Genomic DNA, 26,593 nt, shown 5'->3' on the forward strand with positions numbered 1-26,593 from the left:
GGTACTTGATAAATAGTGGAAAAAATAGTAGGATTAATTAATTTAAACTCAAAATTATGAAATTACTGCCGGGAGTTTCTGGAGTAATTGAGATGGAAAGCTAGGAGATGGTGGTCTAAGTGCGGTACGCTTGAAATCATAGTTACAAAGAATCTACAGTTGCTGATGACCAGATCTAAAGTGTGACATCGAAAATGGATTATTTAAGTTATAGGAAGGAAAACATCATTGGTAGCAATGATGGAAAGGACTGATCAACCATTTCCTTACCATAAATTAGAATCCTTTAAAAAAATTGCATATCTATTGCAAAATTGTCCTCTGGATTATCTTGTAGCAATTTATACTCCTGTGTATATCGCATGGGAGTTTGAAAAGAAGCTATTTTAAAACTTAAATTTCAATTTATATGCCGTACAATTTGCCCTTTGATCATGTTCTGGTGGAGTCAGGCAAAACTTATGAAAATTTTGTAATATAGTGAAAACATTTTGTATACTGAATCATGGATTCATTCATGACTATGAGACAGGTGTTCTGATATTTTATAATAGTCCAGGAGGTGGGAGGGGAATTTAAAAAATAGTCCAAGGATTTGTTTGATCACTTTAATTCCTATAAATCCAGTGAATGGTTTCCTTATGAACTCACTCAAAGAATTTCCTTTCCTAGGACACATTTTAAGGACAAATGCATTTTTTGACAGTTTTCAGGCAAAGGGGAGGCAATACATGTATATGAAAATTAGTAGGGTCAGGCACAGCAGCACATGCCTATATTGGCGGGGCACAGTGGCTCACACTAGGAATCCCAACACTTTGGGAGGCTGAGGCTGGAGGATCACCTGAGGTCAAGAGTTTGAGACCAGCCTGGCCAATATGGTGAAACTTCGTACCAACTAAAAATACAAAAATTAGCTGGGCATGGTGGTGCATGTCTGTAATCCCAGCTATTCGGGGAGGCTGAGGTAAGAGAATCTCAAAAAGAGAGAGAAAAAAAAGGTGAATTGATATTTGGGGATAAAAGTGGACTGTGTACTTCTGGTACCTCTGAGTTTCGTATCTGTTCAAAAAATTAAATTTTGTTTTTATGATATTCTATACGTTATAGAAATTGTAGATGGAAATTTTAATATTTAATGTTTTTTGAGATGGGGTCTCACCCTGTTGCCCAGGCTGGAGTGCAGTTGGAGCGATCGCAGCTCACTGCAACCTCCACCTCCCAGGTTCAAGCAATTCTCCTGCCCCAGCCTCCCAAGTAGCTAAGATTACAGGCACCCACCACCACGCCTGGCTAATTTTTGTATGTTTAGTAGAGGTGGGGTTTCACCATGTTAACCAGGCTGATTTCAAACTCTTGACCTCAAGTGATCCACCTGCCTTGGCCTCCCGAGTGCTGGGATTACAGGAGTGAGCCACTGTACCCAGCAGAATATTTTCTGATGTTGATTTTGTAGCTTTTAAAATGACTTTTGTTTATTAAATAAAACGAAACATTTAGCATCTTAGAATGGAACTGAAGTAAAAATGTAATGACCAAAATAACATTGTACATTCAAGTCACGTGTTTGTTTGTTTGTTTTTATCATTAGGTATTATGACTCTGTCCCCCTTCGATCAAATGAAGACTGCCTCCAATATAGGTGGATTTAATGCAGCAATTAAAAATAGTCCACCTGCCATGTCTCAGTATATCACTGTAGGGTCCAATCCATTTACTGGCTTCTTCTATGCTTTAGAGGTATGAGTTTTGTCAATGATCATGAGTAAGGCCGCTCTTGATTTTACAATTTGTCTACAAATTGGATGTGGTAACTTGCTTAGCCTTAGAAGATTAAGCAGTTTACATTTCTAAATTTCAATTGAAACTAAAATTAATCTCAACTAGCTTTCTTCTAAATTCTTTACATTAATTGAAAAGGTACTACCATCAGTGTAAAAGAAAATTCTTTGTTTCTGAAGCCCTGAATTATTTGATAGCTGAGATGTCTTTAAATATTGGTGCAATAGTCAGATGCTCAGACTTGTTAATGATGTCAGCCCACCAGGGATTTCAGTAAATGAGAAATTGTAAAGACAGAACAAGCTGCCAACTATACTTGTTATAAGTGGTGAAAATTGCTTCCTAAAATAGGGGAGAGTTGAGTGTTAGATTTGGCAGCTCTTGTTTCTCACTTAAAAAGCATGCTTCTCAGAATTGTCCAAAATATCTTTTTACTTTTATAAAAATGTGTGTGTATGTGTGTGTGCATTTATATGTAAAAAGAGAGAAAAGAGCCAGTTATGTGTAGATGTGAAATCCATAGTCCAGCTAGAATAATGTAATCTTAATATCCTAGTTTAAAATGTATTTTAATGAAATTACAATTTAAAGAGGGAAATTTTAATGGTAAAATACACTAATTGTGATTTTATTTTTAAACTATAGAGTTAAAACTATTTTTTATATTGCTCCTAAAATAAACTTTTTACTGTACTCTGAAAGAAGCTGAGTTGCTCGTCCAGCCTTTACAACTTTTGGAAGCATTTTAAAGTAAGCTTTATTTGGAAAGTATGTTTGTTCTTTGTAAGCTGCTAAGTTTTCTCTTTCAAATGTTCTGTTTTTCAGGGAAGCACACAACCATTATTATCCCATGTTGCACTAGCAGTTGCAAGTAAACTCACTTCTGCTTTATTTAATGCTGCCAGGTAATTACTTAACAATTAAATAAAAAATATCTCATTTGTATCTAGCTTGCTTTTAACTTATAATTTGATAGTCTGCACTTTAAAACCCTGAAAGCTCAATTTTATTCTAAGTTTTCTTTCTTTTCAGTGGTTGGCTTGGTTGGAAGAGTAAGCACGAAGAAGAAGCTGTCCAAAAGCAAAAGCCGAAGGTTGAGCCAGCTACCCCATTAGCTGTAAGGCAAGTCTGTCATGCTTCCCAGATTTTAGTCCTTTTAGAAAGGTACTGTTAAATGTGTGGTTTTTCTGCGTGCTTGGTTGATTTGCTGATCTCGTAAGTCTTTGGAACTTCTGAAAGCCATTGCAGTGGAATTTTTTTCCCCACTAGAATGTAAAACTCCATGTGAAGAGTGATTCTTACCTGTTTGATTCACAGCTCTATCCTTGTTATATACTAGGTATTCAAGATGTATTTCTTGAGTGTGCTTTTTAACAAATAAACTTAGCTTGGTCTAATGTAGGAGAATTAGTTTAGTGATAACTGTTGCATTTCTTTTAAAGTTTAGATAGTTTGTTACTAAGTTGTGTAAACTTTTTAAAAAATGTAATCCTAGTAGATTACGGTGGCTCACGTCTGTAATCCTAGCACTTTGGGAGGCCCAGGCGGGCAGATCTCTTGAGGTCAGGAGTTTGACACCAGCCTGCTCAACATGGTGAAACCTCGTCTCTACTAAAAATACAAAAATTAGTTAGGCATGATGGCACGTGCCTGTAATCCCAGCTACCCAGGAGGCCGAGGCAGGAGAATCGCTCAAACCCGGGAGGCAGAGGTTGCAGTGAGCCGAGATTACACCATTGCACTCCAGCCTGGGAGACAAGAGCGAAAAACTCCATCTCAAAAAAAAAAAAAAAAGTAAAAGCAGGAGTCCTGTATTCAGGCACACTTTAGACAGACTCCTGGCCTGTGCTTCCTTGTTTACTTCAGTAGTGCTTTAGAATGTGTTAGTGTATTTGTGAGATTTTTTTTTGGTGGAGGGAGCATGATTTTTTTTTTTCCATTATTATTTTTTAGACAGAAGCATTTTTTCTAATGTTTGGTTTTGTTTAAAAATCATTTTTTATTACCTAATATAAAGTACCACCATGAAGGGAAATAGAACACCTCCTCTTTATAGATGTTCTTCACCTAAAGAGAGCCAACTAATTATTAAAATTTATCAAAGTATATCTTCTAAGTTTTTTTTTTTTATCTTTTTAAAAAATACATTGTAACATACCACGTTTCCTAATATCAAGAGTCAAGAAATTAGCCAAATGGCCCTGTGCATCTCAAATAGATGTAACAAAGACTGAGCACCTTTGTTTCAGGGACTTTTCTCTAAGTGAGCTTTCCTAGCTCTCTTTTAGTACCTTTTTACTTTTATTTTACTCACAATTCTAATGAGGTTGATTATAGACCAACAGCAGTTTAGAGATAACTATTTAGAAAAAGGAAGGTTTTTGCTTCGGGCAGATTGGTATCAGCAGGATGTGATATCTTCCAAAAAAGAGAAAGATTAAGAAGAAGAACTTAAAATAGACAAAAGATGCCTATGTGGGAGCAAATTCTAAAATTTAGTTGACGGTGAGGACTTTGTTTCCTGTGACATGCCTTTTAATCAAATATAGTTATACTTTATATTCTCTAAAGTAATAGGATTGTGAGTATCTATTGAAAACCTACATAAGACTGTGGTTTTATTTCTTTTATGTATTTTATATTACAAATGTCAGTTGTGAATAATAAATTAACTATTATTCCAGGCAAAATTCATATTTCTTTATATAAAAACAGATTCAGCCTATTTCATTTATGCATTTCATTATTCTGTTATATGTTTCTGAATTGGAATGTGATTTGAGCTTTTTATTTTCTTTTAAATATCAGATTTGGACTTCCAGATTCCAGACGCCATGGTGAAAGCATATGTCTGTCTCCGTGTAACACACTGGCAGCAGTAACAGATGATTTCGGCAGAGTTATTTTATTGGATGTAGCTAGAGGAATTGCAATACGCATGTGGAAAGGTACTTCTTACAAAAATCCAGAAAAACAATTAATTCACTTTTTACCCCGATAGTTGAGCAATGTTGTCATGCTTCAGCTTCTGGTTGATAACTGTTTAATTCTTTATGTTTATATTTTCTTTTTTTGACATGAACTCAGATCAGCAACCACTTGATCCAGTAGTCAGCTGATACATCTTTTAGGTTTGATCATGTTTAACCTTTATCTTATGTACTTTCTTTCAGTTCTCACTGTTAGTGTAAATTTCTGAGTTCAGTTTCTTGCCCCTGCTACATCTATTCCCCTTCACAAAGCCATTCTTGAGCCAAATGTTCTCCCCAAATCTGTAATGCCAAGTCTTTCAGATTTAAGATAGCAAAACCCATCTTCACTAACTTGACTTTTATATCCATATGCTTGGGTCAATCCACCTGATGTGTCAATAAGTATGTCACTTAGGAGTTTCATTCAGCTATTAGTAACAGACCCGAGTAACAGACCACAGTATCTTCAGGAACCCAGTCTTCTTCCTTGTAGCTTCCCCACTCAAGGTTCTCATAGACAGCCCTCTTACCTGCATTCTGGGAAGGAAGCAGAAAGGAAGAAGGCTTCTCCTGGCAACTGAGTCAATCTACTTTGAAGATATTCCCCCAAAGTCCCTTCAACCATTATCTACATTAGTCAGAACTTAGTGACATGGCCTCATCTAACTATAAGGGAGACTTGAAAATATCTTTTAACTAGGCACATTGTGAATAATATCTCCCTGACAAAGAAAGCATGATTACATTATTTAGAATCATCTGGAATAGTAACATGTCAGCATAGACCACAATTTATGGCGCCATCTTGTCTGTCCTTTAAAATGTGAGGAATAATGGATTGAGGTCATTAAATTACTCTGGACCAGACTGAAGCCACTATCACCTTCTTGCCAAAGAACTCCTGCAGTGACAGACAGAGGCAGTCTTTACCTACTACATGTCTAACTATCTGTAGAAATAGTTTTAGTACTGCAGATACATCATTTCTCCTTGGTGTTTGTCTCCTGAAACAATATCAAAGGTATGTTCTCAGCAAGACTTCTAAAATACAGAAGACAAAGCTGTACTGACTGCTCCAAATCCACTATAGCAATCTTATTCCTTGCATCATTGCCTGCCTTTCTGCAGCTGGTACAGCCAGTTTTCCTTTCCATTGTATCCTTGGAAAGAAGGATTAATTGCCTATGTGAGGGACCACCCTAAAATAGAAAACAGCGTCAGCTACTTCTCCTATGCAAGAGCTTCCTCCCATCACCCTGTAACCCATATTTTCTATCTGCATGTCGCCAAAAGGCTTGGATGGGAAGGGAAGGGAATGACAGCAGGAAGGGTAATCAGGTGGCTTCAATTATATCTATAATCTTTTTTCTTATTTTTTGAGGGAGTTTCACTCTTGTTGTCCAGGCTAGAGTTCAGTGGCACGATCTCGGCTCACTGCAACCTCCATCTCCCGGGTTCAAGCGATTCTCCTGCCTCAGCCTCCCAAGTAGCTGGGATTACAGGCATGTGCCACCACATCCACCTAATTTTTTGTACTTAGTAGAGACAGGGTTTCACCATGTTGGTCAGGCTGGTCTCGAACTCCTGACCTCAGGTTATCCACCCGCCTCAGCTTCCCAAAGTGCTGGAATTACAGGCGTGAGCCACTGTGCCCAGCCAATATTTTCATTTTAAAGAGAAAAAGTGATCAGAAGTAAATATAGCAAAATACTAAGATTTGATAAGGCTTGGTGATAAACTGGTTATTATTTATTATCATTTTTTATTTAAGATATTCCATAATAAAAATATACTTTCATAGCTTTTCTTACCCCACCCCCACCCCCACTATTCCAGAGTACTTCAGGTGGCTACTATGGAACCTAGACTAAGTAATTAACTTCCCTTTCCCTCTGTCTCTAAGGGTACCGCGATGCACAAATTGGATGGATTCAAATTGTAGAGGATCTTCATGAAAGAATACCAGAAAAGGCGGATTTTTCCCCCTTTGGAAATTCTCAGGGTCCAAGTCGAGTAGCTCAATTCCTTGTGATCTATGCACCAAGAAGGGGAATTTTAGAAGTGTGGAGCACACAGCAGGGACCTAGAGTAGGAGCTTTCAATGTGGGGAAGCACTGCAGGTAAGCTGCAAATGCTGGCATTGTGCTGGTTACAAAATGAAATATAGGAATGCTTTTATTAAAATAAAGCTTTTACTAAAGCTGCTTATTAGATTACAAGTTTGAGAATTACAGTATTCTTTATTGTGGTTTTTCCTGTGAGTGTCTGATATATACTTAAGTATTTAATAACCAAAAAAAATTGAAAATGCCATGATACACTGCTGAATTAAAGTTAGCTTGTTGCTGATGTTTGTCCCTTACGTATGCTGTGAAGACTCAAAAGGAAAGGTTCCTTCAGCTTGCCCTAGTCATAAGTGAGGTGAATGCTTTTTTTGCCATTGAAACGTGGGCCTGATTGTGTTCAACAAGGGAGAACTCTGCTAGCTTTACTTATGTATTTGCTATCAGTATTTAGTTGCCTTATTAATGCCCCTAAATTGATAATAATGTTGGGTTTCCTAGCTATAATAAAAGCACCTTTTGGCATTTCTCCTTGTTCTAATGTTTTTACCATATTGGGATGTGATTTCTTTAGGCTGCTGTATCCTGGCTATAAAATAATGGGCTTAAATAATGTTACCAGTCAGAGTTGGCAGCCACAGACTTATCAGATCTGTCTTGTTGATCCAGTGTCCGGAAGTGTGAAAACAGTGAACGTTCCCTTCCATTTAGCACTGAGGTAAGGTGTATCCGGTGTTGCTGACTGACGCTCCTCTGCTAACTTTTCCTAGTTCCTAGGTTTGTTGTACTCTCTTTTGTTGTTGCTGTTTTGTTGTTTCCTTTGTCTTTAGACTGATATCTTTAAATAGAAAAAATTTAAAGAAAAAAAAGTTGGAGTGTGTCAGAATTAGAAAGAAAATAATTTCACATTCTGTAGTAATTTGTTATATTTATTGATTTAGCGATAAGAAGAGTGAACGAGCCAAGGATATGCACCTAGTGAAGAAACTAGCAGCCTTACTGAAAACAAAATCTCCCAATCTTGGTAGGTATTCTGTCATACAAATAATGAAGCATATTGTTCTATCATCTTTTAAATCAATAAACTATTCTGAATGGAGCAATCAAAATGATGCATGGATGAGCTTATTGGAATTGCTCTGTAAGGCTGAAGTGTGCCATCTAGAGGGTGTTATAATTCATAACAAGAAAACATTAATGTGAGAGAACCCAAAAACCCTTTAGACTCAACTGGTAGTACAGATATGTTCATTTTCTTTCAGTATAATGTTTCACTGTTATAAAAATTAAAATTTTACTTTAATTTTTTCTTTATAGATTTGGTTGAAACAGAAATAAAGGAATTAATTCTTGATATTAAATACCCTGCAACCAAAAAACAAGTAAGTATATATAATACACGAAGTTTTCTGCTAGTAGCTATAATACAGCCTTGTTAAGAAAATCTTTGTTTTCCTATTTCCCCCAAACATGACAGGCTGAAGTCTTCTTTTCACGTTTTTATTGTTTATCCCTTTCTGTATTTTCATGTGGAAGTTCCTGTTGTCTCTTTTTAAAAAAAAAAAAAAAAATTAATATTCATGCCTGTAATCCCAGCACTTTGGGAGGCTGAGGCGGGTGGATCACGAGGTCAGTAGTTCGAAACCAGCTGGTCAACATGGTGAAACCCCGTCTCTACTAAAAATACAAAAAAATTAGCTGGGTGTGTTGGCGGGTGCCTGTAATCCCAGCTACTCAGGAGGCTGAGGCAGGAGAATCGTTTGAATCTGGAAGGCCGAGGTTGCAGTGAGCTGAGATCGCACTGTTGTACTCCAGCCTGGGCAACAGGGCAAGACTCCGTCTCAAAAAAAAAAAAAAAAATTAGTATTACTATACATCTGAGTGTGTTTTATATACACACGTAAACATCCCTACATTATATATATTACGTATATAATATATATGTAATAGTAAATATGTGTGTATGACCACCTACCTTAGGAAATACAATCTTACCAGGAACTCTAAAGAGCCCTGAGTGTCCCCCCTCAGTCCCATTCCCTCCTCCCATCCTTAAGGTAACCATAATTTAGAATTTTGTGGTTCTTTTCTTTTTCTTTGCTTTATAGTTACATCATTCCTGTGTGACTCCTTTGAAACCTGTTCATGCATTTCCTGTCTTTTCAAACTTTACATAAATGGAGTCATGCCCTATGTCTTCGGTGACTTTAGTTTTTCCTTCAGGATTATGTTTCTGTGTCATTCATATTGGTGTAGGTAGCTATAGTTATAATTGATTCATTTACTATGCCATACAAATTCCGCTCACTGACTAGAATTTATTTACACTCTTGTCAGTGAATGGTTAGGTTGTTTCCAGATTTTTGACATTACAAACAATGATGCTGTGCTTATCCATGTACATATTTCCTCATTCACATATGCAAGAGTTTTTCTGGCATTTATACCTAAGAGTGGAATTGCTAGGGTGTGAACTTCTTCAGCTGTACTAGTTGATGGCAAATTGCTTCTCAAAATAGTTGTACTAATTTATATTCCCACTTGTTCTGTATGAGTCCCTGTTACTCCACAGCCTCAGCATTCCATGGTATTGCCAGACCTTTACTTTTTGCCAGGCTCGTGGTTATAATACAGCCACCATTGGTGATTTCTTTTACTCCCACTCTTCCTATCCAAACCCCTCATAATGCTATTCAAGTCCTAACTCCATAAATTCTTACATAATGCTTCGATCCCCATGGATAACTCTGAACTCCTACTCTACTTTCAATCAAAACTGGATAGTTAATGACTGTTTTCTGATTATTTTGTGTATGTTAATCATAGCTCCCCCAACTTTTTTTTTTTTTAGGTCTTATAAGCTCCTTCAAGTAGGAACTTTACCAAATACTTGATTTTTATAATTCACAGCATCTAAAATAATGCTACTGTGAAAATGTGAAAAAAACTGTATCACAGGTTTTTTCTTTTCTCTTACACAGTCACTCAACACTTCTGCCACTAGATGTAGGGTTTTTTTTTTCCCCACACACCAGTGAATTTCTTTGGCAGATTCTCCAGCTAACACCAGCTGGTTATTCTCTAATTCAGTTCAATTCTGACACCATCTACCTGGAGATAGCATGAGATCATCAGCACAGGTTAAGAGCTCTGTCCCGCAAGACTTCTACCTGCTTCAGATACCAGTCACAAGTAGTTGGTCATCAGCTATATTTCTGACTGACTGGCTATAAATTAGGGTTACTATGACCCCCTCTTTGCAGGTGATAAATTTGCTAGACCAGCTCACAGAACTCAGGGAAACATTTTACTTGAACGTTTACCCATTTATTATAAAGGATATTACAGAGGGTAGAGATGAACAGCCAGGTGGAAGAGATGCATAGAGTAAATCATATGGGAAGGGTTGCAGAGCTTCCATTCCCTCTCCTGGCAAGCCACCATTCAGGAACCTCTACGTGTTCAGCTATCCAGAAGCTCTTCCAACCCTTATCCTTTTGGGTGTTGTTGGAAGCTTCATTATATAAGCATGATTGATTACATCATTGGCCATTGGTGATCAACTCAGTCTTCAGCCCCTCTTGGCTCCCCAGAGGTCAGGGGTTGGGCTAAAAGTTCCACTGGTAACCAACCCCTTATTATGAAGCTTTGTAGGAGCCTGCCATGAGTGGCCTCATTAGAAGAAAAGATGCTCCTATCACCCAGGAAATTACAGAGGTCTTAGAATCTCCTCATCAGAAACTGGGGGTCAAGGACCAAATGTTAGAACAAAATGTTCTCCTAACACCTCTGTCTACAAAGGGATTAAGAGCGCTGACTGATGAACTAGGGCAGAGACTAAACATTGGAACAAAAGAAACTCCTAGCACCCCCATTGTTCAGGAAATTATAGGAACTCTGTGTCAGGTACTGGGGCCATAGACCAACGTGTATATTTCTTATTATTTTATAGCTACATACATGGGAGAATTTAGTGAATAGTGATACGTGGGAGAACTTAGTGCAGAGTGATTCTGCTGCAGTCCACTTTTAAAACACTTTTTATTGTGTTATTGTAGAACAGAAAAACCTTTGTGACTTTTAATTGTGTTTTCCATTCTACTGACAATGCTAATTGGCTCTCATTTTCCTTAGAGCAAAGTCTCCATTATTAGAGATGACATAATGATGACAAAGTGGGCATCTAGAGAGGCAGTTTGAGAAATCTGTAGTAGAAAGGGTCATAACCCACACAGTTCTTCTCATTTTGATGCCATCTTTCTTCTTATCTTAAATCACAGAACAACAAAATTGGGAAACTAGCATAATGCAAAATGTCTTCTTGATTTTCTTTTTTTTAAATAATACTTCTGAATCATGTATGAAGCTGTGAATTTTATAAAAAATACTAGAAAACCCAATAACAAAAGTTATATCTTGGAGGACTGACTAAAGGGAGGGAAGAAACCAGTTTAGGCTTTGGGAGACTGAATAATGGGGAAGAAAGTAAGCTAGCTGCTAGCCTGTGTAATCACAGGCAGAACAGGAGCAGGTTACACTTGTCCTGGGTTCTTGCCTCTTATAGTCACTTTCTTTATTGCTTCCTGGTAGTTGCTTCATTATAGGCCTGAGCAACATCTTGAGCCACCCTCTAAGCCCATTTCTCCTCCACAAACACACAGAAGTTTTGTGTTGATTGGATATTTGTCTTACCCTACATTCTCAGCCTACTTTTTAAACTATGTAATCTCATTAATTGAAACCCAATTTAATGTGATAATATGAAAGGATAAATATGACCTTTAACTGCTATGTCTGACTCACTGATGTTTCCGATAGTTGCTACTTTAGGCATGAAGAGATATTTTGGGATTGGTTATAAAGAATCTTAAATATCTATGGGGGTAGGGAGAGGGAGGTAGGGAAGGGTGGTTACTATATCTATCTAGCAGGGCCTATAGATTCTGCCTGCCATGCACAAATGCAGTTATTAAGCTATAACTAAGTTATTAGCAGCTTTTGTTATTGACATGACAATAACCACTGCTTTTCATTTATTCCTAGATAGCATAGGCATATTCAAACACTTCTTATTGGTAAATAGCTTTATCTTTGTTTCTGTTTTGATTGGGCTATTCTCTTAAGTAGCAGTTGCCTTCTAGTTGTTTTATTCTCAGCCTGGATTTTTGTCATTTATATCATATTTGGCATGACATAAAGTTGATTGAATATTACTTAACAGTGCAACTTGAGATTTAAGATACGTACACTAAAACATCTTAAATATAGAGCTTCTCTTTGAAATTTGGGGTAGTAAGGCCGGGCGCGGTGGCTCAAGCCTGTAATCCCAGCACTTTGGGAGGCCGAGGCGGGTGGATCACGAGGTCAGGAGATCGAGACCATCCTGGCTAACATGGTGAAACCCCGTCTCTACTAAAAATACAAAAAACTAGCCGGGTGTGGTGGCGGGCGCCTGTAGTCCCAGCTACTCGGAGGCTGAGGCAGGAGAATGGCGTGAACCTGAGAGGCGGAGCTTGCAGTGAGCCGAGATCGCGCCACTGCACTCCAGCCTGGGTGACACAGCGCGAGACTCTGTCTCAAAAAAAAAAAAAAAAAAGAAATTTGGGGTAGTAAAAGTTTGGGCATAAATATAAGATTTAAAAAATAAAATCATTGCCTTATAATTACTAGAACTGTTCAATATCTTTTTTCTAGGCTTTGGAAAGCATTTTGGCAAGTGAACGTTTACCATTTTCTTGCCTTAGAAACATCACTCAGACTTTAATGGACACTTTGAAAAATCAAGGTAATAGGGTTTGTACTGATTGGAGGTTACGTTCTTAACTCAAATTTTGTAACTGATTATAGAAAGTTATTGACTTTGTGATACCATCATGTTACTTTAATGTGGAAATAATATGTATATAAGAAATTAAGAATCTTATTTATTCCCTATTTAATATATGTAGTTGATCTTCATCTAAACTGTCTTTGAATGTATTGAGTGTTTGTTATTGGGAAGTTGTTTTTAATTGTGAGGAAAGAGGTCAGGATAGAATGATAAGTGGTTATTCTGATATAGCTGTAGAACATTAAGGAAAGCATTGGAATGAAGAAGTTATCTGGTGGTATGGGAAAACAACCAAGCTCTCTCGCTGCCATTGTCTTTTCTTTAGCTTCACAAGAGGAGACAAATTTCTCTAGGGGGGCACATAATGTCATTTTGACCAAGATAATAATAAAACATATTTGTACTTTGTATTAATGTTTTATTAGTGTATCACTTTCCCATCAGTTTCCCTCATGAACAGAGTTAAGGACGTCCAAAATCACAGACGACAATCAGATTATTTTTTCTGGTCATTTTTTGATGTTCAAAATTTGTACTATCACATTGTTCTTTAAAATCAGTCAGCCCGTCAAAATGTATTTGTCTGAAAAAGGATTACACTTGAAACTGTGGGGTTGTAACACCATATTCCATCCAACTGAACTAGTAAAAATTCACTTTATTCTGAATTCCTAACATCAGTTAAATTGTAGTGTGCAGTGGACTGGTGTTATCTAGTTGTGACTTTTGTTTGTCCTATTAATTATGTAAAACCAACTTTGTGTTTTAATTATGTGTAAGCCAGCTTAAAGTGGCTTAATAAACAAATTATAATTTGTTCTTTCAGGGCTTCAAACATGCTAATTTTGAGACTCTTTTTCAACCTTTTTTTTAACAGATACATGAAACTGACTGGCAAATGGTGAACTCCTTTAGTGTACACCACTTGTCAGAAATAAATACCTCTTTTAAAAAGCATGGTATACTTATAAAGCCCTCCCACCCCTCAAGGCATTAACAAAATCCCAAAATTTATTAAATGAAAAGTTATCTTTCACTGACCTGGTAGTAAAGCAAACACCATTGTTGGAGTTCTATAAAATCATCAGTTTCAAGTTCTACATAAAAATAAGATTCCTAAAATCTAATTATTTTGTATGGTCAGTTTTATTAAGGCTATAAGAACTTGAACAAAATTCCATGATACTGTATTTCAAATAAGATTTTGGGGGGATTATCATTGTCTCCCTTTTTAAAGAATAAATATTTGTTTTATATTAGATATAAATATTCATACGGTATTCCAGATAATTTCTTTAAATTTTAAGTATTAGATGAAGATATTTCCACTTTCTTTTTTGTCACCCTACTTTTAGAGCATCTTATTTTATTTAAAAATTAGACATTTTGTCATGACAGAAAAATTATTTTTGCTTTCAAAATCTGATATATCTTAAGCATCTCAATATTTAATACATCAGAGCATCAGGGAATTATGTAATGTTGAGAGATTTAATGAAAGAAAAGCCTGTTTATGAGTCTGTTAAATATATCTCTTATATATACTTTTCCTTCTGCCTTTTAGAACTTGAGTCGGTTGATGAAGGATTGCTACAGTTTTGTGCCAATAAACTAAAATTGCTGCAACTCTATGAGTCGGTCAGTCAACTAAATTCCCTTGATTTTCGTTTAGATACACCATTCTCTGATAATGTGAGTAATACCACATTTTATATTATATAAAATAATCTATCTGGTTGCTTTTACTTTTTAAAATCTAACAAAGTAGAAAATTAAGAATTTTTTTAAAGCTTTAAAGGTATATTTTGCTTACCAAGCCCCCTGCTAGCTCTCTGTGCCTTGCTGCTAAATTTATATTATTTATACAAGTGCTGAGATTATAGGCATAAACCATTATGCCCAGCCACAATATGTTTTTGTACGTATAGTATATAAAAATAGTTTGAAAGCCTAACAGGTTGTATCCCTGAGAGCCACATACAGGACTTATATGTGGATACAATGAGAATTGTTTTTCTATGTTTTATTTTATAGTGTTTATGCTGGTTAATAATTAAGCATTTAAATTCAAATATTTAGTTTCCTCAGAATGGTAAGAGTTGCATTTGACACCCTTTTAAATTTTTTTCTGATTATACAGTAGAACATGTTTATTAAAATTCTAGCATTTGCCAGGGCATAGTGGCTTGCACCTGTAATCCCAACACTTTGGGAAGCTGAGGTGTGAGGATCACTTGAGCCCAGGAGTTCGAGACCAGCCTGGGCAACATAGTGGGGCCCTGTGTCTACAAAAACAACTTTTTAAATTAGCTGGATGTGGTGGTGCACACTTGTGGTCCCAGCTACTCAGGTGGCTGAGGCAGGAGGATTGCTTGAACCCAAGAAGTCAAGGCTGCTGTGAACCATGATCTTGCTGTGCCAAGGTACTCTAACCTGGGTAACAAAGTGAGACCCTGTCTTGAAAAAAAAAAATGCTAACATTCTAGAAGATAATAAAGTACCCTCAAGAAATATGCTAAAATGGTACTTTTAGTAGTATGTAGTGTTCAAGATTATAGTTTATTTAAATAAACTCCTACTCATGAAATGTGACTTGTAAGCAAAGTTTTAAGCAGAATACATGATAGCTATTATATTAATTAAAAAGTCAACTTTTGCTTACAATCTTGAATTTCAGTTCAGATAATGTGGTCGATAGATGTGGAATGTTGTTTTGGTTTTCTATTTTAAAGGACTTGGCTGTGTTACTAAGGCTTGATGAAAAAGAACTACTTAAGCTCCAGGCATTACTAGAGAAGTATAAGCAAGAGAACACCAGGACAAATGTTCGATTTTCTGATGATAAAGATGGTGTGTTTCCTGTAAAAACATTCTTGGAATATTTAGAATATGAAAAGGATGTGCTCAATGTAAAGAAGATAAGTGAAGAAGAGTATGTGGCTTTAGGTAGGTAAAATAATACACTGGTCTTTGTATCCGTCTTCTTTTAGAAGAAAACATGGTAGGAACATATAGCATCTCAGGAGATTCTGTTTGTTTTGAAATTTAAATAATGAAAGTATTTAATGTACTGTATTTTTTGGCCAACAAAAGACACTCTGGTCGATAGGTTGTTTTAATAAGTATACTAAAGAGACAATATTAGATCATGATTTGCTTTCTGCTTTAATAAATCAAGCAAATTGAACGATTACTTTCTCTTCCTTCATAATGTTTTGTTTCTCTGGAATTCCAGATTGTGATTCAATAAGATTGTTAGTCCAAATGGTAAGTAGTCATTGATTAATGTGCTTTGTTTTTGTTCTACCAGGTAGTTTCTTTTTTTGGAAGTGTTTGCATGGAGAAAGCTCCACTGAGGATATGTGTCACACTTTGGAGTCGGCTGGACTTAGCCCTCAGCTGTTGTTGGTAAGGTGTTTTTGGTTGCTGGTTGCTGTTCTTCCTTGTGAATGTCACCCAGAAGTGTCAATCTTCTTTTTTTTTTTTTTTTAACTGTTGTCTTTTAGGTTATCATAGAATGTCCATGAAAACTTTCTAAAAATGATCAAAGAAATTTTTAATCACCATATTTAATAGAGTAATATTATTTTATTTTTCTTATACCCTGTAAATTTTTTTTCTTTTTCTTTTACTTTGAGAGAGAAAGTGTCTTGCTCTGTCACCCAGGCTGGAGTACAGTGGTGTGATCGTAGCTCACTGTGGCCCCAACCTCCTGGGCTCAAGCCGTCCTCTCATCTCAGCCTTCTGAGTAGCTGAGGCTACAGGCGCATGCCATTGTGCTGGCCAATTTTTTTTTTTTTACTTTTGTAGAGATGGGGGTCTCGCTATGTTGCCCAGGCTGTCTGAAACTCCTGGCTGAAGCAATCCTCCCTGCTTGACCACTCAAAGCTTTTGGATTACAGACAAGAACCACCGTGCCTGGCCAATTTTCTATAAATGTTAACAAGCATATTCTATAGTTGGCCTAAGATAAGTTTAGAATCTGCATGCACACATCTATATGCATGCATTTACAATAGAATTGGATCATCAGTAAAAAACTGTCATGTTACAATGGAAAAGATCTTAAAAACAAAATAAACTTCCTTTAAAGCAATGTGGAATTGTTATCAAACATTTTCAAACTTTGAATATATATTATAATGTAACCTCAATTATAACAAATATAAAACAAAAGAATCATCCAAGGAGAAGATACAACACTAGATTTTTGCCCTTTCTGAAAAAAATCAAGGAAAGTTACCCCATCTTCCTTGTTCTTCTTTGTTCTTACCTATCCCCTACACATGCATGCATACACAGCTGTCCCTCAGCACCCATGAAAGATTGGTTCCAGGAACCTCCCCCTCCAATACCAAAATCCATGGATACAGAAGGTCCTGATATAAAATGGTGTAATAAAAAATTAGCCAAGCATGGTGGCATGTCCCTGTATTCCCAGCTACTCAAGAGGCTGAGGCATAAGGATCCCTTGAATCAGGGAGGTCAAGGATGCGCTGATTGCACCTCTGCACTCCAGCCTAGGTGACAGAGTGAGACCCTGTCTCTAAAAAAACAAAAAAGTGGTAATTGCATGTAACCTGTGCACATCTCCCGTATACCTTAAATCATATCTAGATAACTTTTAATACCTTATGCAATGTAAATGCTGTGTAAATTATTGTTAAACCTACTGAGGGAATAATGACAAGAAAAAGTCTGTATGTGTTCAGTATAGATGGAACTGTCCATCTTTTTTTTTCTGAATACTTTTGACTCACAGTTGATTAAATCCACAGATGTGGAATGCATGGATACAGAGGGCCAACTGCATACTCTTTCACACACCCCCATTCACATGTTATATTTTGGCCAGGATTTGGGCATCCTACCTCTGTGAGCTTGTTGACGGTTTAATGTGTTGTATTTATTTTGTATGTGTCTGATTTTGGTATCTGGGTAATGCTGGCCTCATAGAATGAGTTTGGAAGTATTCCCTCCTCTTCAGTGTTGTGAAATAGTTTGAGTATAATTGATATTAGTTCTTTGAATGTTTGAAAGAATTCAGCAGGAAATTCATTAGATCTGGGCTTTTCTGTTATGGGAGACTTTTATGACTGATTCCATCTCATTACTTATTACTGGTTTGTTGAGGTTTTCTGTTTCTCTACGGCTGGTTGGCATAAAGCTGTTCATAATAGTCTCTAATGATCTGTGTTTCTAATGATGTGTTTCTGTGGTATCAATTGTAATGTTTTCTTTTTTTCTCTGATTTTATTTATTTGAGTCTTTTCTCTTTTTTTCCTTAGTCTAACTAAAGGTTTATTGATTTTGTTCATCTTTTTTAATAAAAAACTTTTTTGATCTTTTGTAATTTTTTTAGTCTCAATTTCATTTATTTCTGCTTGATCTTTTTACTTCTTTTACTAATTTTTAGGTCGGTTCTTTTCTAGTTTCTTGAGGTGCCTTGTTAGATTGTTTATTTGGAGTCTTTTGTTGAGGTGTTTATTGTCTATAGACTTCCCTTTTTTTTTTGTTTTTTTTTTTTTGAGACTCTGTCACCAGGCTCGCTCTGTCACCAGGCTGGAGTGCAGTGATGTGATCTTGGCTCACTGCAACTTCCGCCTCCTGGGTTCAAGCAATTCTCCTACCTCAGCCTCCTGAGTAGCTGGGACTACAGGCATGCGCCACCCCTAGCTAATTTTTGTATTTTTAGTAGAGATAGGGTTTCACAGTGTTGGCCAGGATGGTCTCAATCTCTTGACCTCGTGATCTGCCTGCCTCGGCCTCCCAAAGTGCTGGGATTACAGGCGTGAGCCACTACACCTGACCAACTTCCCTCTTAGCACTCCTTTTGCTGCATCCCATTTTTATTTTTTTCAAGAAATTTTTAAATTTTATTTTTAGTTGCTTCCTTGCCTCTTGACTGTTCAGGAGCATGTTGTTTAATATCTGTATTTGTGCAGTTTCCAAAGTCCCTCTTGTTACTGATTTCTAGTTTTATTCTATTGTCAGATAAATACTTCATATGATTTTGACTTTTTAAAATTTGTTGAGAATTGTTTTGTGGCTAACATATGGTCTGTCCTGGAGAATGTTTTATGTGCTGATGAAAAGAATGTGTGTTCTGCAGCAGCAAACGAAATGTTCTATAAATGTCTATTAGGTCTATATGGTCTAGTATGTAGTTTAACTCTGATCTTTCTTTGTTGATGTTCTACCTGGAAGATCTGTCCATTCCTGAAAGTGAGGTCAAAGACCTCTGTTATTACTGAATTGAAGTCTGTCTCTCCCTTTAGATCTATTAATATTTGCTTTATATATTTGAGTGCTCCATTGTTGGGTGCATATGTACTTACTATTGTTAGATCTGGCTGATTTGACTCTTGACTCTTTTATCACTGTATAATTACCATCTTTGTCTCTCTTTTTTTTTTTTTTTTTGAGACAGAGTCTCACTGTTGCCCAGGTGGGAGTGTAGTGTCATGATCTCGGCTCACTGCAACATCTACCTCCCAGGTTCAAGTTATTATCTTGCCTCAGCCTCCCCTTCGTCTCTTTTTATAGTTTTCAACTTAAAATGTATTCTATCTGATATATGTGCAGCGTCTCCTGCTCTTTTTTGGTTTTAATTTTTATGGAATATCTTTTTCCATTCCTTCACTCTCAGTCTATGTTTGGCTTTATAGGTGAAGTGAGCTTCTTGTATGCGGTATACATTTGTATGTTGTTTTTTAATCCATTCAGTCCCTCTATGTCTTTTTTTAATTGTTATTCCTGGGCCTAAGCGATTCTCTCATCTCAGCCTTCCAGTCAGCCAGGACTATAGGTGCATACCACTGTGCCCAGCTCACTCTGTGTCTTTTAATTGGAGAATTCAGACCACTTACATTCAGTGTTGTTATTGATTGGTAAGGTCTTACTACTGCCATTTTGTTACTTGTTTATTAGTTGCTGTGTAACTCCTCTCTTTTTTCTGTCTTTTATGGTTAAGTGATTTCCTCTTATAGTATGTTTCAATTCATTGCTTTTGATTTTAGTGTATCTATTGTAGGCTTTGCACTGTGATTACCATGAGGCTTACAAAAAAAAATCTAGTTACAACAAGAATTTGATACCAACTTAACTTTAATTGCAAAACAGCAAAACCAACAAACCATAAAAAGAAAACCTATACACATTAACTCTCTTCTCCCCCCATTTTAGCATTTTTGATGTCATCATTTTATGTTATTTATGTTGTCTCTTAATAAATTGTCCTTTTTTTGGTAGTTTTTTCTTTTAGTCTTCTTACTAAAGATATACGCGGTTTAAACACCACGATTACAATATTAGTACAACAACCACATTAGCATAATTTTCTTTCAGTTTGGAGAACTCCCTTTAGTGTCTAAGAAATCACACATTTCTTACAGGATAGGTCTGATAGCAATACATTCCCTTAGCTTTCGTTTGTCTCGGGAAATCTTTTATTTCCCTTTTTCATTTTTGAGGAATAACTTTGCCACATACAGTATTTTTAGGTGGCAGTTTTTTTCCTTCAACATTCTGAACATATTGTCCCACTCCCTCTTGGCCTGTGAGGTTTCTGTTGAGAAATCTGCTACCAAGCATATTGGATCTGTCTTATACATTATTTGCTTCTATTCTCTTGCTGTTTTCTAAATTCTCTCTGTCTTTGACCTTTATGAGTTTGTAAATTAGAGTGTTCTTGTTTGAGTTAACTCGGATTGGTGACCCTTGACCTTCCTGTACCTGTATATTCTGGTTTGGAAACTTTTCTGTTATTACTTATTTGAGTAAACTTTCTACTCCTTTGTCTTTCTCAGTTCTCTCTTTAACTCCAATAACCCCAATATTTGCTCTTTTGAGGTTGTTTTATAGATTCTATAGGTGTTGTTCATTCTTTTTTATTCATTTCATTTCTTTCTTCTCCTCTAGCTATGTATTTTCAAATAGTCTATCAACGAATTCACTGATTCTTTCTTCTGTTTGATCAATTCTGCTATTGATGTTCTCTATTGCATTTTTCATTTTATTTATTTTTCAGCTCCAACATTTCTGTTTGATTTTTTTCATTCGTATTTCAGTCTTTTAAAAATTTCTCTGATAAATTTTTGAATAGATTGTGTGTATTTTCTTAAAATTTGTTGAGCTTCCTTAAACAGCTATTTTGAATTCTTTGTTAGAGATATCACGCATCTCCCTCATTTTAGGTTCTGTCTCTGGTGCCTTACTTTGTCCATTTGGTGACGTCATGTTTCCCTGAATGTTCTTGATGCTTGTGGAAGTACAATGGTATTGTACATTGATATATTAGGTATCTACTTTAGTCTTCACAGTCTGGCTTTGTTTGTACTTGACCTTCCTCAGAGGGCCTTCCAGGGATTCTAAGCTGGCTGACTGTTTTGTTCCCTGAGCTTGTGACCCTTGCAGCACTAGACAACACTCTAAGCCTAGGCTTGCTGCAGGTCTCTCAAGAGTTCTGAGGTTTATGTGGCTTTCCAGCCTTCATGGACTGGGGAAAGACCTAAGGAGGGTGCTGAGGCTATGTGGGAATGCTGGCCAGGGACCTGGGTCCAGAAGACTGTCCTGGTGGCCCAGACAGGTGTGCATCCCAGCAGGTCTCTGCACAGGTGGATGGGTCTCCAGCTGCAGTGAGAGGGAGTAGAAGTGAGACTGGACCTCTTTAGGATGTGTGAAAAGGAGGTTTGCAGGCCTGTTTTGTTGGCCCAGATGGTTATGTGTTGCCCAGCAGGTTCCTGCACAAGTGAGATAATTCCTCAACTGCAACAGGAGGGGCTTGAGCTGAGACTGGGCCCTCTCGGGATCAGCTGTGGGAATGGAGGCTGAAGTGTCTCATGTTGGCTCAGAGAGGCATGTGTCTTCAGCAAGTTCCTGTGCAGATAGGATAGTTCTCCAGCTGCAGTGAGGGGGCCCTGAGGGGGATCTGCTGAGACAGAGGCTGGTGAGCCTGTCAGGGAGGCTCTGAGTCCTGGGCTGAGAGATATGGGTGAGTCTCCCTCTGGGTCCTTATGCAAGCAACTCTAAGCTGGGACCTCAGCTAAGGAAGGTGAGGGCAGCACTGCAAGGCTACTTTCCAGCCCACTGCTGAGACCAGAGCTAGCGGGCAGACTAGCCTTTCTGCCAAAACACTAGTGTAAGCAGTTCCTTCTGGACCCCATGGCAAATGGTTTTGGTGGCAGGATCATGGGCAAACAGGGAAGTAGCCAGTCCCCTTGTGGGGATTGAGCTGTTTCTGGGCTTCAGTCTGGAAGTCAGTTCAGGGGGACAGATCAAACACCTTATTGTGAGAGAATGTAAGTAGGTTACCTTCTCTTCTGCCATCTTGGTGGCCTCAAGGTTTCTGTTACTCAAAATCTATCATTTAGACATCATCTGGTTATATGTCAATATACAACATTTTTATATATGAGATAATGGTAACATTTTAATATGTGAATTCATAAATATATTATGAATAATGTAATGTGGCATTCTTTGTTGTGACTGTTGGAATATTTTCTTTTGCATTTACTAATTATGGAGGTAGTTACCTTTATACACTAGACTGTCTTCTCCTGTTTTATGTGTCCATATATGTGTTTCTATGTGGTAACTTAATTTATCTCTGTATTCACTTCTTTATTTTTCTTCTTTCATCTTAATGTTTCCTGCAGTTTAAAATATCTTTATATTGCTTGTAAGTGATTCTAAAATTGTATCATTATATTCTGATAGTTTCTTTGGCATCCTCTATTTTATACTGATATCCTATATACAAACAAAAGCTTGACTGTTTGGAATGTTTAATGTTTACAGAAAACAGGAAAAACACACTCTCGGAGATAAACAGAGATTACCTGGAGGGTGAGAAATAGAAGGAGGTAACCTAGGGAGAAATAAGAAGGAAATTTAAGCAGAACAGGTTTTTTGTTTGTTTCAGAATTTTATTACAAGTGATGTTGGGTAGAGAAGAGGTTGGTTGGAGAGAAAAGCAGAATTCATAGTGTGAAGAGAAGTCCAAGGCATGGCATTTAGGTTTTTTGGCTGCCTTAATCTAAAATAACCTTCTGACTGCCAATTTTGATGAGCATTTTGAAACTTTGTTGTTGATGGGGAAATGAACAAAGCTTTAAGAGGCATTAAATCTATAGGTATGTTTAGAAATCTGGTATACTGGCTGGGCGCGGTGGCTCACACCTGTAATTCTAGCACTTTGGGAGGCCAAGGTGGGCGAATCAGGTCAGGAGTTCTAGACCAGCCTGGCCAACATGGTGAAACCCTGCTCTACTAAAAATACAAAAATTAGCTGGGCATGGTGGCTCGCGCCTGTAATCCAAGCTACTCGGAAGGCTGAGGCAGGAGAACCACTTGAATCTGGGAGGCGGAGGTTGTCGTGAGCCAAGATCGTGCCACTGCACTCCAGCCTGGATCACAGAGGGAGACTCCATCTCAAAAAAAAGAAAAGAAAAGAAATCTGATGCCCTTTAATAATAGACCCAGATCATACATTTTGTACGTAAAATTTATCAAAGTGAATCTAGTGGCAACTTAATGGTGAGCCTAAAATGTAAAATAAATTCTGCCCTCCCCCCACGTTTCTTTTCCATCTGCTTCCCAGTATACATGCACATAAAACAGCGAGACAGAGTTATTTTTGATTGAGTATAGAGTGTCTTTGTTAACTATATAGGCAACCATTTTTTTAGCCTACCTAGTGGTGAAAAGCATTAGGTTATGGAGGTTAAGGGGAAGTCTAGCAGAGAGGAGATTCCCCCGATAAATAAACTAAGGTCATGCTGAATTTTGTTGGTTAAACAGGATATTGGGTTGCAAGTGGAAGGAACATGGTGTAATATGATCCCATTGTTGTGACAGTAAATCCCCGTTATCCTCCCTCGAACATACTCTATATGTATCTGTACATATAAAGCTGTTAATGACTTGGAGCATAGTAACCTTTATATAACCATTAGCATTTATTGTTAACATTGTCATTATTTATGAGCATGGAAGATATATTTTTTTAAAAAAGGTTTCTAATGGGTACAAAAAATAGAATGAGTAAGACCTATTTGATAGCACAACAGGGTGACTGTAGACAGTAATAACTGTACATCTTAAAATAGCTTAAAGAATGTAATTGGGTTGTGTGCAACTCAGTGGGTAAATGCTTGAGGAGATGGATACCCCATTGTTCATGATATGCTTATTTCATGTTGCATTACTTGTATCAAAACATATCATGTACCCCATACAAATATACACCCACCTACTATGTACCTACAAAAAGTTTTTTAAAGGTTGTCTGTGTGGGATGAGGTTAAAAGGGAGCTGGTATGAAGAGGCCCTTGGAAGGAAAATTAGACCAAAAAAGGGAAAAAAATAGAAGGCATTGAAGAGTGTGTGTGTGTATATATATATGTGTGGTTTCATATGTGTAAAAATTAAATGTATGTATAAATTTATATATACATGTATATATCCTTATACACATGAACATTTTTAAAGGGGGAGAAAAGAAAATATGCATGTTATTAATAGAATCAGGCAGGTTTATTTTCAAATTTTAGTTCTTTTTTTTTTTTTTTGTAAATTTACCTGAGATCTGATAAACATGGATCCAATTTTAGTTCTTTTCTTTTTTTCTTTTTGAAAAGAAAGACTGGAGTGCAGTGGCACAATCTCATCTCACTGCAACCTCTGCCTCCTGGGTTCAGGTGATTCTCCTGCCTTAGCCTCCCAAGTAGCTGGGACTACAGGCACCTGCTACCACGCCCAGCTAATTTTGTGTATTTTTAGTAGAGATGGGGTTTCACCATGTTAGCCAGGATGGTCTCGATCTCCTGACCTCATGATCTGCCGCCTCGGCCTCCCAAAGTGCAAGGATTACAGGCGTGTCAATTTTAGTTCTAACTCATTAACTGTAGTGCTGGACAAGTTAGTTTTCCCATATGAGCTTATTTCATCATTTCTGAAATCTGGATCATCATCCCTGCCACAGAAGTTGTTAGGATAAAATGAGGTGATGTGCATGTCACGTACTTATCACAGCTCCTGGCCCTGAGTTGTCCTCATAAATTCACTTCCTTCATGAGCTTCTTCTCCTTCAACTCTTTACCCTCCTTAATTTTTGAAAACTATTTGAAATAATTCGTTTAAACTAACAGTCTTTTAATTTAGAGCTATTTTCACATAAAAGTATTGCAGTATTATAATTAATCAAGGCCTTTCAGAGGTACCAGTACTAACAGATGTAACACTATTTCATTAAACTTCATTAGCCCAGAATTGTCTGTGAACCAATTTTATAAATCTTAAAAAAATTTCAGCTTCAAGTAGGTATGCTATGCTGGTTTACAGCCATTTTAAAAGTCACTTATGTTGACTTAAGTTTTTTGTTTAAAGTCTGTTTTTTCATAACTTATTAGTGATTTAAAAATTGGAGTTTGATACTTTTATATATTGTTCCTCACTGCCACGTCTGCAATACCTTTGTACGGCCAAGGCAAGGCTAAGATCCACAGCTCCAGATCCTACCTCTCTCCTGTCAAAACCTACAGCCAAGTGATACCTCGTTAATCAACAGCAAATCTATGCTCACGTAGTAGTAACTCCTATCTGGTAATGTGCTCCTTAATAGAGATTTGGATTGGAAGGCAATGCTTAACCCAAAGAAGAGCTGGAAACAGTGAAGTTTAAATATACAACAGGTTATAGAGAATCTCCTAGGTAGACAAGGGACCTCATTCTCCCTCTCACATTACATGATACAGCAAGCAACTGCTTATTTTTTCACCTCAAGAAGCTGCATCATCCATATGCATGCATCTGCTGTCTAGGAAAGTGTAAGATTTTTCTATGTTAAATTTTTTTTTAGACTGAAAAAGATTTAAATTTGATTTCAGTCTCTGCTCCTGAGTGTTTGGCTTTCGAAGGAAAAGGATATTTTGGATAAACCACAGTCAGTCTGCTGTCTTCATACCATGCTGTCCCTCCTGAGCAAGATGAAAGGTAAACAAAGTTTGTTGCTCCTGTAAACAAAGTTTCATGTTTGAAATGTCACAAAAAGATGGGAGAGTAGATAGGATCCCTTAATAGAAAGAGTCTATAGTGTACAAAACATTTCACCATAGAGATTCTTTTATGTATTAATAGAATACTTTTAATGCATTTGACTTATGCTTTAATTTATGAAATTTTATATTTTGTATCATCATAAAAAAACATGATTTGAACAATACATGTTAACTCAGTAAGGCAAATGGAAATGGTCTTAGGGGAGGTAATGTTTTTCTTGTTATTTTTTGTATGATTGTCAGAATATTAATCTATTAAAATATTCAATAGTTTTCAATAATGATGAAATATTCCAAATAAAGATTTAATATTGATTGAGAACAAAGATGACTAAAAGCGCATAAATAAATGGAATAGAAATGTTCTGAATAAAATAGAGTGTTAGACTTCCACTTCACTGAGAAATATAAAAATATATCAGTAGGGAACTTAGTTTTACATTATGTTTAACATAAATGGTTAGTCCCAAAAAATTGACAGGGTAAGAGTTTATTTTTCAGTTTTCTCCTATCCCCCTATCCCTATAGTGGCCATCGATGAGACCTGGGATTCTCAGTCTGTGTCCCCATGGTGGCAGCAGATGCGCACAGCCTGCATTCAGTCTGAGAACAATGGAGCTGCTCTGTTGTCTGCACATGTTGGGCATTCTGTTGCTGCGCAGATATCAAACAACATGACAGAGAAAAAAGTAAGTGGGTAAAGGTATGGTTTTGATCTGTACACATCCAGTAGGCTAAGGGGATGCTTTCCTTTTCTGGGGTTTTTTAGGGGGTTTTTTGGAGCGGGGAGAGGGATGAGAGGTGCTCCCCTTAATTTGTTTATTCAGAATGATGCCATGGATACTTGAATTTAGCAGTTGCCACATGACAGTATCCTACTGTGTT

The 26,593-nt window shown here is 37.0% G+C and overlaps 1 protein-coding gene across 1 annotated transcript in view; it reads left to right on the top strand.

Moving 5' to 3' along the window:
* The window catches only part of RAB3GAP2 (RAB3 GTPase activating non-catalytic protein subunit 2), a 118,976-nt gene that overhangs the window by 69,531 nt on the left and 22,852 nt on the right, over positions 1-26,593 (top strand). The window contains exons 10-23 of the mRNA XM_025376852.1: positions 1,592-1,740; positions 2,608-2,687; positions 2,815-2,904; positions 4,591-4,730; positions 6,658-6,874; positions 7,392-7,535; positions 7,759-7,841; positions 8,135-8,199; positions 12,512-12,602; positions 14,212-14,339; positions 15,380-15,593; positions 15,958-16,055; positions 25,538-25,643; positions 26,237-26,397. Of these exons, the coding sequence (XP_025232637.1) occupies positions 1,592-1,740; positions 2,608-2,687; positions 2,815-2,904; positions 4,591-4,730; positions 6,658-6,874; positions 7,392-7,535; positions 7,759-7,841; positions 8,135-8,199; positions 12,512-12,602; positions 14,212-14,339; positions 15,380-15,593; positions 15,958-16,055; positions 25,538-25,643; positions 26,237-26,397 (1,766 nt within the window). The remainder of the gene's footprint in view (positions 1-1,591; positions 1,741-2,607; positions 2,688-2,814; positions 2,905-4,590; positions 4,731-6,657; positions 6,875-7,391; positions 7,536-7,758; positions 7,842-8,134; positions 8,200-12,511; positions 12,603-14,211; positions 14,340-15,379; positions 15,594-15,957; positions 16,056-25,537; positions 25,644-26,236; positions 26,398-26,593) is intronic.

Source organism: Theropithecus gelada, chromosome 1 (assembly GCF_003255815.1).
Source record: "Theropithecus gelada isolate Dixy chromosome 1, Tgel_1.0, whole genome shotgun sequence".
Taxonomy (NCBI): domain Eukaryota; kingdom Metazoa; phylum Chordata; class Mammalia; order Primates; family Cercopithecidae; genus Theropithecus; species Theropithecus gelada.